The sequence below is a fragment of the Magnolia sinica genome, chromosome 17, assembly GCF_029962835.1.
Source record: "Magnolia sinica isolate HGM2019 chromosome 17, MsV1, whole genome shotgun sequence".
NCBI classification, from domain to species: domain Eukaryota; kingdom Viridiplantae; phylum Streptophyta; class Magnoliopsida; order Magnoliales; family Magnoliaceae; genus Magnolia; species Magnolia sinica.
Window position 1 is genome coordinate 35,510,767 of NC_080589.1, and position 12,013 is coordinate 35,522,779.

The 12,013-nt window shown below is 38.2% G+C and overlaps 1 protein-coding gene across 2 annotated transcripts; it reads right to left on the bottom strand.

The window, feature by feature from the left end:
• Window positions 1-353: 353 nt before the first annotated feature.
• Window positions 354-11,746, bottom strand: LOC131230964 (uncharacterized). 2 transcript variants are annotated; one of them, XM_058226993.1, is made up of 5 exons: window positions 11,542-11,746; window positions 11,384-11,446; window positions 5,878-6,061; window positions 4,068-4,154; window positions 354-917 (listed from the first exon to the last, which is right to left on the bottom strand). In XM_058226993.1, exons 1-5 carry the CDS (start codon window positions 11,635-11,637, stop codon window positions 754-756), a joined length of 594 nt encoding a protein of 197 aa, XP_058082976.1. In that variant the 5' UTR covers window positions 11,638-11,746; the 3' UTR covers window positions 354-753. The 2 variants fall into 2 exon arrangements, with proteins under 2 accessions (XP_058082976.1, XP_058082977.1); XM_058226994.1 differs by lacking the exon at window positions 11,384-11,446.
• Between the last annotated feature and the right edge of the window lie 267 nt (window positions 11,747-12,013).

The following is a 12,013-nucleotide window of genomic DNA, read 5'->3' on the forward strand; positions in this document are numbered from 1 at the left end:
GAAATTCAACTCAATTAAGAGAGAACGTCAATGTTTGAATTTTCAATCGGAATTGAGAGATTGATATCCACAAATGATGTGTTTAAACTTGTGTTTATTATAAGCCACTAGAATGCTATTATTGAAAAATAGGTCACTTTCTTTTTAATTCAAACTAATTAATTTTTAAATTTTGTTTTTATTAATTTTCATTTATTTTAGGGTTTAAAGATCCATTCTTGCATCAAGGTCCTTGTTTAAGTTAACTAAAAGTGGTTCACAAGTTTCAATATCAGTTTAGGCATTTTATTATTTTTAGTGACTTTACTATATTAGAATTTTATTATTTTATTATTATTTTTTATTTTTTTAAATTTTGAGTCAGATTATGAATCTAGGTCATCTATGCTTGTATAAGCCCCCATTAAAAAGTATCAGATTTTATTATGGGTTTTTAGATGTTTTAGTTCCTTTGTGGATTTGAGGTTTATCAAAAGGAAGATGATGGCTATCTCCCTGTTTTAGTCCACAACACATTCACTAGGATAAAATACCAATATGTTAGGATTTACTGGGGTAAACCCATACGAGATCTTTTCACAACCTTTTTCTCTTGTACTCTCCAGCATCTTGCAAACCACTTTCTCTCACTCTGAATTGCACGATGAGCATAAGGAAATCTCTTACTCTTATTGAATAATATAATTACAAGAAGATTTTATAGCATTTTGACAACCATGGTATGCCTTATCCTCAACATTGAGAGCATGCTAGCTAGTAACTCCATTCCTTGGGAAGAAATATCTCAGGGGAAGAGCTGCGAGACTTGGAGAATGCACGACATTGTTGTTGTGGTGGTGCCAAGCTCTGTATCCCTTCGTTGTCGTTTTTATTCTTTGCACAATTGCGACTTGAGGCCATTAGATTATCAATCGTTTCTGCAACCAAAAGCCAACATTATTAATAGAGAAAATGCTACAAATGATGCAATGTTCAATGTTAAAAATTGAGAAAATATGAAAACAGACACATGGCATGCAAGCTGACTGTTAGTCGTCTAGGCTGAAGAATCTGGCTAGTCCGCTCATTATAAGGTAGGCCAAAATATAGAGAAGAAATGGCAGTTTGCATTAAATATACACAAGTGTTCTCCACCTGATTAGTGGACCAACCTGCTTTTCTTGGCCAAGGAAACTGCAGGTTATGTATGATCCATGTGATGGATCTATTACATTTGTCACATAAATATTATGGTTATAAATGAGTGGAATTATCAAATGTCCTTGTCACAAAAAATAAAATAAAATCAAACGTCCTTGTCACAGAGATAAATATCATTTTCAGTAATTTCTCTGCTAGTAGAATTCAGGGGAGATTATAGATTTCAAGGTTTTCTCAGGATATTATTGAGAATATCTTGGTGAAACTAAAAAGATTTAAAAAATGTTTGTCACATGAATACTGTGTTACAAATTCGTGGGATTTCAAATGTCCTCAAAGCAATTTCTCAGCCAGTAAATATCCTGGAATATTTTAGATTTTGAAGTTTCTTCCGGATATTACTGGGAATATCTATCTTTTTGAAAATAAAAAGATTTTAAAATATTTATCATAAATTAATTAGTAAATTTATATTTTGAAAAATATTTATTTAACGAGTAGTTAAAGTTTATACTATTTATTGCCTAAATATCATGATAAAAATACAATATTTTAAAATCTGGCAAAATTTTGAAAAACTTGTTATAATATCATTAATGTATTTCTAATGAATTTATCATAAATTTTTTTTAAAAGTACCAGCGATATTTGTAACTGTGGCATGGCGGAGATGAGTGGATGGAAGTGAGATTGGTGATGGTGAATCCACCTAGGATTTGGAGAGAGTCGATTTCACTGGCAATATTACAGCTGAAATAGCCTTTCTCCTCGCCAAATTACGTCCGCCCATGTCCATTTTAATAATTAAAATCCAGTTTGCAGTCTATATGGAGCCCACCATCGCAATGTTCTTGTGACATGCACTCTGTCCGACTCATTTTAGGGCATGACCAAAAAATGTGGAGGATCCAAAAAAAGCCATACCATAGGAAGAGTAAAAAATTTTACTGGCCATATAGGTGTCATTATTACATTTAACCCATTCATAAGGTTGTTTCCACTGAGATGAATAGAGAAAACAAATATTAGCCTAATCCAAAGTATCCACTTGGAAGGTTTAAGGCCCACCTAACTCCTGAATTTATCTCTTTTTGGGCTCATATCTTAAAGCAATGAAGTGGATGTCACATATCCTAAAGCAATCTTTTGAAACAAATGAAAAGGGGGGAGGAGAGAGAGAGAGTATAGGCGACTGCTAATTCTTGTAGAGAGTTCTGCAAGGCTTTTTCGCATGTTCTATCTAAGCCTTCTATTTAGGGTAAAATCTCAATCACTCCTACTGATCGAACAACTACATTTTACGATGATTTTATACTTAAATGACCATATCTCGATTTTGGATGCCACACAGTTTATGCCACCACATGCATTGCCATGGTGTTGTCTGATGTTTTAAATCTGTCTGTAACTGGGTCTGTTGATGGCATCGATAGATCACTCGATCCCATCGACAACCCACTCAATCCTATAGAGAAAATTATGTTTTTTGGCCTTTGCTCGCTAGATAGTTTTTATGCCCAAATCGATATGATCAAAAGTGGCTTCGATCCTATCGATGGGACATCGATGACACTCGATATGATCAAAGCTCTCATCGACAACTTGAGCCATTTTTGCGAAATTGTGGGTTTTGTTTCCTATTTCAGTTTTTAACTTATTAAAGGGTTTGAATCGGAGATTAGGTATAGAAAAATGTGCTTAGGGCTTTCGTGGAGCAAAGGGAGGTTAAATATAGGATTTTTTGTGGTATTTGGGGTTTATTTTTGATCGGTAAACTCTTCTATCTCTTATAATATTGATTTCATAGTGGATTCACTGTCGCTTTGTACTATAGTTTTTTCCCGTGAGGATTCCACAAAATTCAGCATAATTCGAGTGGTCGACACATCGAAATTCTGCCAGAAATTTTAGATTACTTGTTGGCTAATTTTTGTCAGTTTAAAGAGGTAGAAATAATGTTCCAAGTTGCTTGCTAACTGATTTCTATCAATTCAGACAGGTTGACAAATCTTGTCGACAGGTTGAAATCCAGTTCGACAGGTCGAAAATCACAGAATTTCTGGTTTAAATCTCTAGATAATTTTTTGGCAGTTTCGACCTATCGACTTAACAGGTCGACAGACAGCGGAAACTCACACATTTTTTGAAATCTGTTTCCTTATTTGATTAGAATTTTTATACTACGCTTTTAGGGCTTGTTTAAGGTTGTTTGAAAGGTGTTAAACTGGTTTTTACTATTCATTCAATAAATCTATTCCCTAGAAAATCTCTTCTTTTCTTCTCATGAATTTGAGATTTTCTCTTATAAATTCAAGAGCACCTTCTGATTCAAGGTATTTATTGATTTAGGAAGATGATGATCGACCTCATCACGTACCCTGTGTCACCTTATAATATGGCATGACGATATTTGATATCTCATGCACTCTAAAAAAATACTCGCAAGTATAGAAGCCAAAATGAGATCAATGGCCATGATTTTTTGGTTATGGCCCATACAGATGGCAAGCGACAAGGTCAACAGTCCGGATCGCCAAACATATTGACCAAGTGTGTAATGAGGAGGGCGTTTCGATAGCCTTGTATGAATAGCAGTTTGATGTTAATAACTGCATAGAAAAGTAATTTTAGGGTTTCGATAAAATGTGTGCCCCACCTCACCATTGGATGGCATGCGCGTCAGACATCTGAGCCGTTCATCAGGTACTGAGCACTGCGAACATGCCATGGACCAATGAGAAAGCCGGACGGTGGAAATATATTCAACGTCCATTTGTATATGGCATGTTCAATAGCTCAACACTACCCTATAAATGGCCCAGATCAACTGAACATTGAGACATGAAATGGTGGGAAGGAGGCTCCACATGATCGCTGTGAGGCGGGGCCTACATTCTATCAAGACCAATAACTTGAAGGGATCTAACCTCGTTGAGGGGGTGGTGAGCCTAACGCATGTACGTTGAGGTTGAGAGCTTCAACTACACGAGATGGTACCAGCACTGTCGAGCAACCTGCACCATGACCACATTTTCATTTTAGATGACCCTTTCAAAGGAAAATACTCGTTATACTGGTCATGTGGACAAATCAATCAATCAATCTGAACCGTCTGCCATGCTTCATGGCCCACCATACTAAAAATATCACTGATAATATGATTGCATCCATCCAAAAGTTTCCCTTATTATAGCAATCCATTTTCCAAGCCATAGATGGGATTGTTAGGATCTTACAATGGAGTAATTCATTAGAACCATAAGGGATCCATGATGGGCCCCACCAATTGGATGGTTCAAATTGTTGATTAGATGTACTTTGCACAACTGATCGTAGCCATCCAGTTTGCTAGAATTGTCCAATTTTGAAGTTCTTACATGATCAACCATTGAAATGTCTTTGTGCAACTAGTAGCACTATAACTGATATTTAGAGCTGGGCATCGGACTGAGTCAGATCGGATTGGGTCCAACTCGACTCAGTCTGAGTTCTGCATGGCCTGACCCAAACTCGATCTGATCTGTGACCGAGTCCGGGTAATCTGACTTGAGCCGATCTGAACCCATGCTGTACTGAACCAATCCGAGTTCGACTCGGTCAGGAAATCTGGTCAGATCGGATTGGGCTAGGTTCGGATTGTGTAGCCCACCGTGTGAAATAACAATCCCAAGATCATTTTTTTTTTTGAAGGATTGGTTCCAACCATAGTTCTAGACTCACTAACTCAACTTGAAACCTTTTTCAATTAGGTGGAGATTTCCTTTTGTCTTCTTTTTTGCTTCTCTCTCTCTCTCTCTCTCTCTCTCTCTCTCTCTCTCTCTCTCTCTCTTTCTCTATCTATCTATCTATCTATCTATCTATTATTTGAAAACCTTAAAAAATCCGTATCTGTAGTTTCCATCGAAGATTAGCTAGAGATCCAAGGATTCCAACGGCCGTGCTGCCAGATTTTGAGCCGAATCAGTGAGGTATTCAGTTTTCAGCGTGACTTGGCCGAGTTTTGGAGAGACTGGTTGAATCAAATCAATGCGACTCCAGCCATCCAAATTACGATGAGTAGACGAGTTTTCAGGTTGTTGAACTATGATTCCAACCATCCAAATTACAAGCCCTATTCTTAGAATGAGTAAAACCTGAAAATCAGATTGACATAACCTAAAAATAGATGTTTTTGTTGTTGGTCTTTGCTATACATCCGGTTCGGTCCGAATCGGATTGGATTGGATCCATACGGATTGGATTTTGGATCGGTCTTGTCCGAATTGACGTAGACCCAAATCCGATCCGATTAACGGTCGGATTTGCCTAATCCAACCTAAACCTGACCGATCCAGGCCGTCGGTTCGGTGTGAATCGGGTCGGATCTGGTCGAATCCACTGGATCGGGTCCGACATGCCCAGCTCTACTAATATTGCTCTAGGAGGAGGAGAGATTGAAATAGCGATTGGAGATGCATGTGAATTGGCAAGAGGGTGCCAGATCCCTGAAACTCATCGTCAAGTGGGGCCCATGATCAACATGACTCAGTATAGGAGTCCAGGTGGCCCACTAGTCAGGTGGGTAGCAAGTGTGTGAGAAGACCAGCTATCTGTATTGAAAATACAAATGTGGTCCACCATATATACCAGGGTATATCCATGGTAGGGCCCACCTGATAGATGGGCTAGATTTCACAAACATTTGCCAAATCAACTCTTTAATCTCTCAAGGAGCATGGGAAGGTGGCAGATGCTGACCTGGTTTCTTGCCTGGTTGGAAGTCGTCTCCGGGCCTCCGTGGGAGGAAAAAGCCGGTACCGCATGGTCGTTGGCTAGAACCTAGAAAGATGGCTTGCATCCCTCGCCCACCAGATGTACGGTTTGGTGGAAATCTTGGCTTGTGACGTGATCTTGATCCAGGCTTATGGAAAGAATTGGGATACTGGAATATAGCAATGAGCAGAGCTATTAGCAAATGTAATTTATTTATATTTATTCGTAAAACTTAACCTTTAAAAGATTCAACATTGACAAGGGTTATGAATTTGGAAATAACCATAATATATAATGGATTCAGTTAGGTTGCGTTTGCAAACTAAACTGACTAATAATGAGATTGAATGATATTTGGTGCAACCAAACGCACTCAACAACGTCTTTTAAATTAATCTTACAAAAAATATACATGGTTCTGAGTTTACAATTTAGAAACCCTTATTATATTTCGTTTTGTTTCGAGCCTGTCGTTCAATGGTATACCAGGCATTTTTCAACATTAAGGTACAACTTACCTATTATGATAACAATAGGCAGCCTTGCTACTCAGACATTGTGCAATAAAGCTCATATACATGCCGCACGTATCAGATCGGGTTGGAACCACTATATTGATGCCCTACCCAAGTATCAGGTTTATCCGATTGTCAGGTGGTCCATAGTTTGCAAAACAAATCTACGGCTCTGAAAAACTTGTCCTAGTTTTCTAACCCATCCACCTGTTTCCAATATTGGGGTCCACATTTCGAGTGGACCAGATTTATTTTCAGAAAAAGATTAGAAGGCCAGACCAAACTGATGGATGGACGACTAAATCTTACACCTATGTGCTACTGAGCTGGTACATGTGTGGCGTGTCCATGAGCTTTATTGCACATGCATATGTACTTTAAAAAATAAAAATAAAATAATAATTATAATAAGAACAACAATAATAGTAATAATAAGAGGCCAGGTTTCTATTTATTCCGCATTGAGAAGTTCCATGTAAAACTCTGTAGATTAGGGCATGGTTGGATCTATCCAAGCCATTGGTCATACACACCTCCCCATTATACATGGGACCATTCCCAGAAAAGCCCCTCAATTGGTCGACACTAACCTTCCCATTAGCGTCATGCAAATACATTATTATAATCAAATGCACAAAGAAGCCACATTCAATGGAGGAAAGGCCAAAGATTCGATGGTCAGGATCTTCTCATATGAGATATTTTTGGGGAATGATCCTTCCATGATGGAGGCCATCAAATCAATGGCTGGGATAACCAACTATAGCCCAAAATCTCCAAACCGACTTTTGCAGGAGCTTTCCAGTGCAAAGCGAATGGGAAAAGCTGCTGCTAACAATAATATATAATAGCTAGACTTAGGGGTTGTTTGGATATTCTAATAATACGTTAAGCTAAATAAATAACTGTTAAAATGAAAAAAATGACCTTGCTTAATTAGAAAATAAATAGCTAGTTAAGTTTTTAACTTGGTTAATATTTTAACAAAAAATAAAATCAAAATTTCGTTAATTTTTATTTCTCAAATACTATATATATATATATATATATATATATATAAAATTTTAAAAAACCAATTCTAAATCTTTTTCTCTCCCTAAACCCTAACCCCTTGACTACTATTGATGCAAAGGAGACGGGCCCGAGCATTTCATGTCAGACCAATGGCCTGGATGACCAACCATGCATCGAATCTACAAACTGAGTTTTGCTTGCAAAAGAAGCTTCCCCGTGAGAAACGAATGAGTAGGGTTGCTGCTAATAATAATAAAAATAATAATAATAACAAAATTTGGAGGCTGTTGATACTCCAATATCCAATTAAGTTAAATAAAACAAGGTTAAAAGAAAATTAACCTTGTTTAGTTAAGAAATTAATAGCTGGTTAAACTTTTAACTTAGTTAATATTTTAACAGGGAAAAAACCCAAATTTTGGTTAATTATTTCATTGCAAAATACTGGTTTTTCTTTTATCCTTTTCCTCTCCCTGAACCTTAACCCTTTGACCACAAGATGGCTAGAGATTTTCCAGTATGTATTGCCACCTCTCTCTCCCACAAGATGGCTATTACCCAAAAAGGTCCTCAGAGTTCACCCAGGGTAGTGCCCCTCCCTAACTACAATTACAGTCCTTTCGAGTCCTAATTGAAAAAAGGAATTGCAATATGGCACCTGACTCAGGTCAATACGCTAAGGAAATCACAATTTGATTATTTTCACTTCATTAAACTAGAATCATAATTCAATAATATGGTGCTTCCAAATGGACCCTTAACAAATGGTACAATGATTGGAAATAGCCTCGATATGGTGGCGAGAGGATTAGGCCGGTCTTTATGATTAATGGGCAGTTTTTCATCCACGTGATGGATCAGAAGCTCAAATCACCCTAGACATGCAGTGCAATTAGCGATGACACGCTTTGATAGTGCTCGTGAAATTCAACAAGGGAGATGACTGAACAAAATTTTCTTCTTCCTATGAAAGTCGATGATGCCATGCCAAGTGGCAATTTGATGAGATCTAGAGCATTCAATTATTGGGCCTCATCGTAGGTGCAAGATAGTGTAGTTAGAATGACGACACTGATCAAGCTTCATTAGTATATGAACGTTCTGATAATTAATGGCATAAAATGCGTGCTTTTTTTTTTTTGGTTGGTTCAAAGGTCCACAAATTAGGCAGTTGTGATCACCTAATAGTTTCTTTTTCTCCCTTCTTTTAGCTATATGACTCATCAATGATATCTATCACTTTTTATAATTTTGTGAAGAATATGAGGTCTTATACGGTGCTTGACCTAGGAATATCTATAGTTCCCTCATGTTTTTAATTTATACGAGTGGGAGTCGTGAGCCAATGATACAAATCTCAAGTGTAGTTTAATTAAGATTTGGATTTGCTTCATCTCTGGGACCATGCCTTAAAATGAACTAGAAAAACTGATGGACGGAGTGGATATACAGCCCTACGGTCAGGGCAACACCAACTGACTTGTTACCGGGGTCACACCTAATCCACTCTACGTTAAAAGTTACCTGTCAAAAGGTATACGTTAACACCATCGTATCAAAAAGGGCAACCTATTGATTGACACGATATATATATATATATATAAAGGGTTACCTAAATGATCGAAATGACCATATTAAAAGGCTAAATAACGAGCAATACTGTGTTTATATATATATATATATATAGAGAGAGAGAGAGAGAGAGAGAGAGAGAGAGAGAGAGAGAGAGAGAGCGAGCCCACCGCTGAGGGTGTCCTAAAACCTCTCTCCTATTGGAATATTTCAACCTTTTGGTAACTGAACTCTTTCCTTTGAACATCAGGCATCTAACTTATCTCTAGTACTAGGTCTTCTTCTTTTTCTTCTTCTTGATCTTCTTTTTATTTATTTTTATTTTTTTGGTGTTTGTATTGGCGGTGACCCTCATCATTTAAATGGTTTGGATCATCTTAAATATGATTCCTCCGTCCAGTGCCTTTGGTATTCCCACAATGAATACCACATTACTATCTCTCTACAGGTCAGACATGTACCAAGAAATATCAAGAGAAAAGAATCAACATGGACGGTATGGATGACCTGATGCGTGGCCAAACTCTCACAGGCATGTGCCCCTCACGGCACGTGGGGGTAAGGATTGTTTGGCCCTCGGAGCTGTGGGACTAAGGATTGTTTGGCCCTCGAAGCTGTGGCGTCTGAAATTCGCATTTCTCACCATAAAATCGCAAGACTGAGGGCGTTACAGTCGAGGCATGTATTTACAGCTGAAATTGGTGGGGTTGAGCCCGTAAAAACGTAACGTTATGCGGTAGAGTTCTTTTATTAGACGTTTCGTGTCCTTAGTTGACACGTGTCAAGGTACTCTCCAATTCCGAACGTCCATATTGATTAACTTTCTCTTATCTATTCGAAGGAAGTGGAAATAGAAAGTGGATTGGTTGGTGTACCACACACCAGCCATATAGCTCGTGTATTGACGTAAGTGAGTTTTGTGGGCTCCATCACGAGGTATGTGTTATATCCAAACCGTCCATCCATTTTTGGAGCTCATTTTAAGGCTTGAACCGAAAAATAAGGCAGATCTAAAGATCAAGTGGACCACACTGCAAAAAAAGAACAGTGGGGGATTGAAAGTCTACCATTGAAACCCTTTCAGGGGTCATAGAAGTTTCGGATCAATATGAAATTTGTTTTTCCTATATAAAAGGGTAGAATTGTCTTAACACCAGAGTGGGATCGTTTCCTTTATGGGGAAACGAACTAGCGTCATCCAAAAACTTAGGCTGATTCAACGTTCAGGTAGCCCACCTTATAAACCATCCCTAAAGACATCTACATTCACACGGTATTGGCTTTTGTTTCTTTCTTTCTTTATTTTATTTCTTTCTTTCTTTATTTTATTATTATTTTTACTTGGTTCTCAACTATTTATGTCATGATACAACCTAAATTAACACACAAAAATGAAAACACTCCTTCCCGGAAACTCTACATGATAGCTAATAGAACCATACAGATGATGTGGCACCACCTCCAGAGGCACGGAGTACGATTCCACCCGTAATTAGGCTTCGGACCATGTTTGGAAACCTCAATTATCAAACATGTAATCCATCATTCATACAGAGTTTTCCAAACTTAATCTTTTATTTTTTAAATAATCTTGCAGGAAGCCTCTGATTGAATGGTTAAAATCATATCATATTCCACTTCCACTAGCTTACCCTATCATTGAACTTTGCAACTGAGAATTTGCACATATCATCATCGTGTGGGTGAAACATATGTCCACAAACTTTCCAGCTTGGCTTAATAAGAATCACATGGTGTAAATATCAGATTCATCCACTGATCAGGTGGGCTAAACGGCTGGAATGAATGGATCATTGATGGGTTCACTAACAAAGTGGTGTGGACTCGTATCATTTTAAAATGGGTGACATTTATAATTTATAATGAACCTGCCATTTGCATGGCAGTTAGAATCTTAGACATGGCATGTCTAAATGAGTTGTGGGAAAGACAGATACTGTGGAAATGGGTATTGGTTGATAGCAATGGATAGACTAATTGTAGACGTGGAACTGGTTTTGATGCGCCATATTAAAAATTTTCACTGATTTAATTTCTCAGCTAGTGGATTTTTAATGGATAATTGAAATGAAAACTTATGGACGGTCCAAATACAACCAAAAGAAGTCCATTATTCAGATGATAAAATCATTTAATGCATCAGTTCTGAGAAGATTATCCATAGTAGGTCATGCCACATGTATAATCTCTGAGTCCCTGCGCATCGGACGGGCACCGCCAAAGTATCAAATAGCTCCCCTTTCGGAAAAATCCTAATAAGAGTATGAAATCTAAAAGCACGAACCGTTTTCAGGAACTAGATGGAAATTCCACCCCCCCCCTTCTCTCTCTGGGGAAATAAAGGAAAAGAAAAGGGGTAAAAGTGGTACCATAGGAGCAGTGACTTCTGGCAAACCCGGCAAACGACGATACTGCTGGGGACGTAAGTATTCCTGGATGAAAAGAAAAAAGCAAAAAAGAAAAAGAAAACAAATGAGAGAGAGAGAGAGAGAGAGAGAGAGAGAGAGAGAGAGAGAGAGAGAGAGACCTTAGATTCGCACGTTTCGCGTAGCAACTGTGAAGGAAGCCATAGCCTCCCCTCCTCAAAACCCACAACCGTCCTGTCGATGATGTCTTCAGCCATTAGAAGCTCTGTCTGAGAGAGAGAGAGAGAGAGAGGCTTTGTTTCTCTTGTTTCTGTGGGAAAGGATAGAGAAGTAAGATAGAAGGAAAAAGGCTGTTGAGTTCCAAACTCGGACCTGCAACGTAACCAATTATAAGAACGTGGGGAGAGACCCTCAATCATTATTTTACATGCCTCCTCCTATCAAATGACCCTGTCTTTGCCGATAATTACGACTAAAAACCCAGTTTCTAAAATTTTCAAATCACAAATTTCTCAGCACTGCTCGCGCGACTGTATCTCCCGGTGTACGCGCCATTCATCATGCAGGACCCACTTTCCAGGATAAAAACTCAGCCGAATCCTCTTTTCTGTGCGACCCAGTTCTACGTATTAT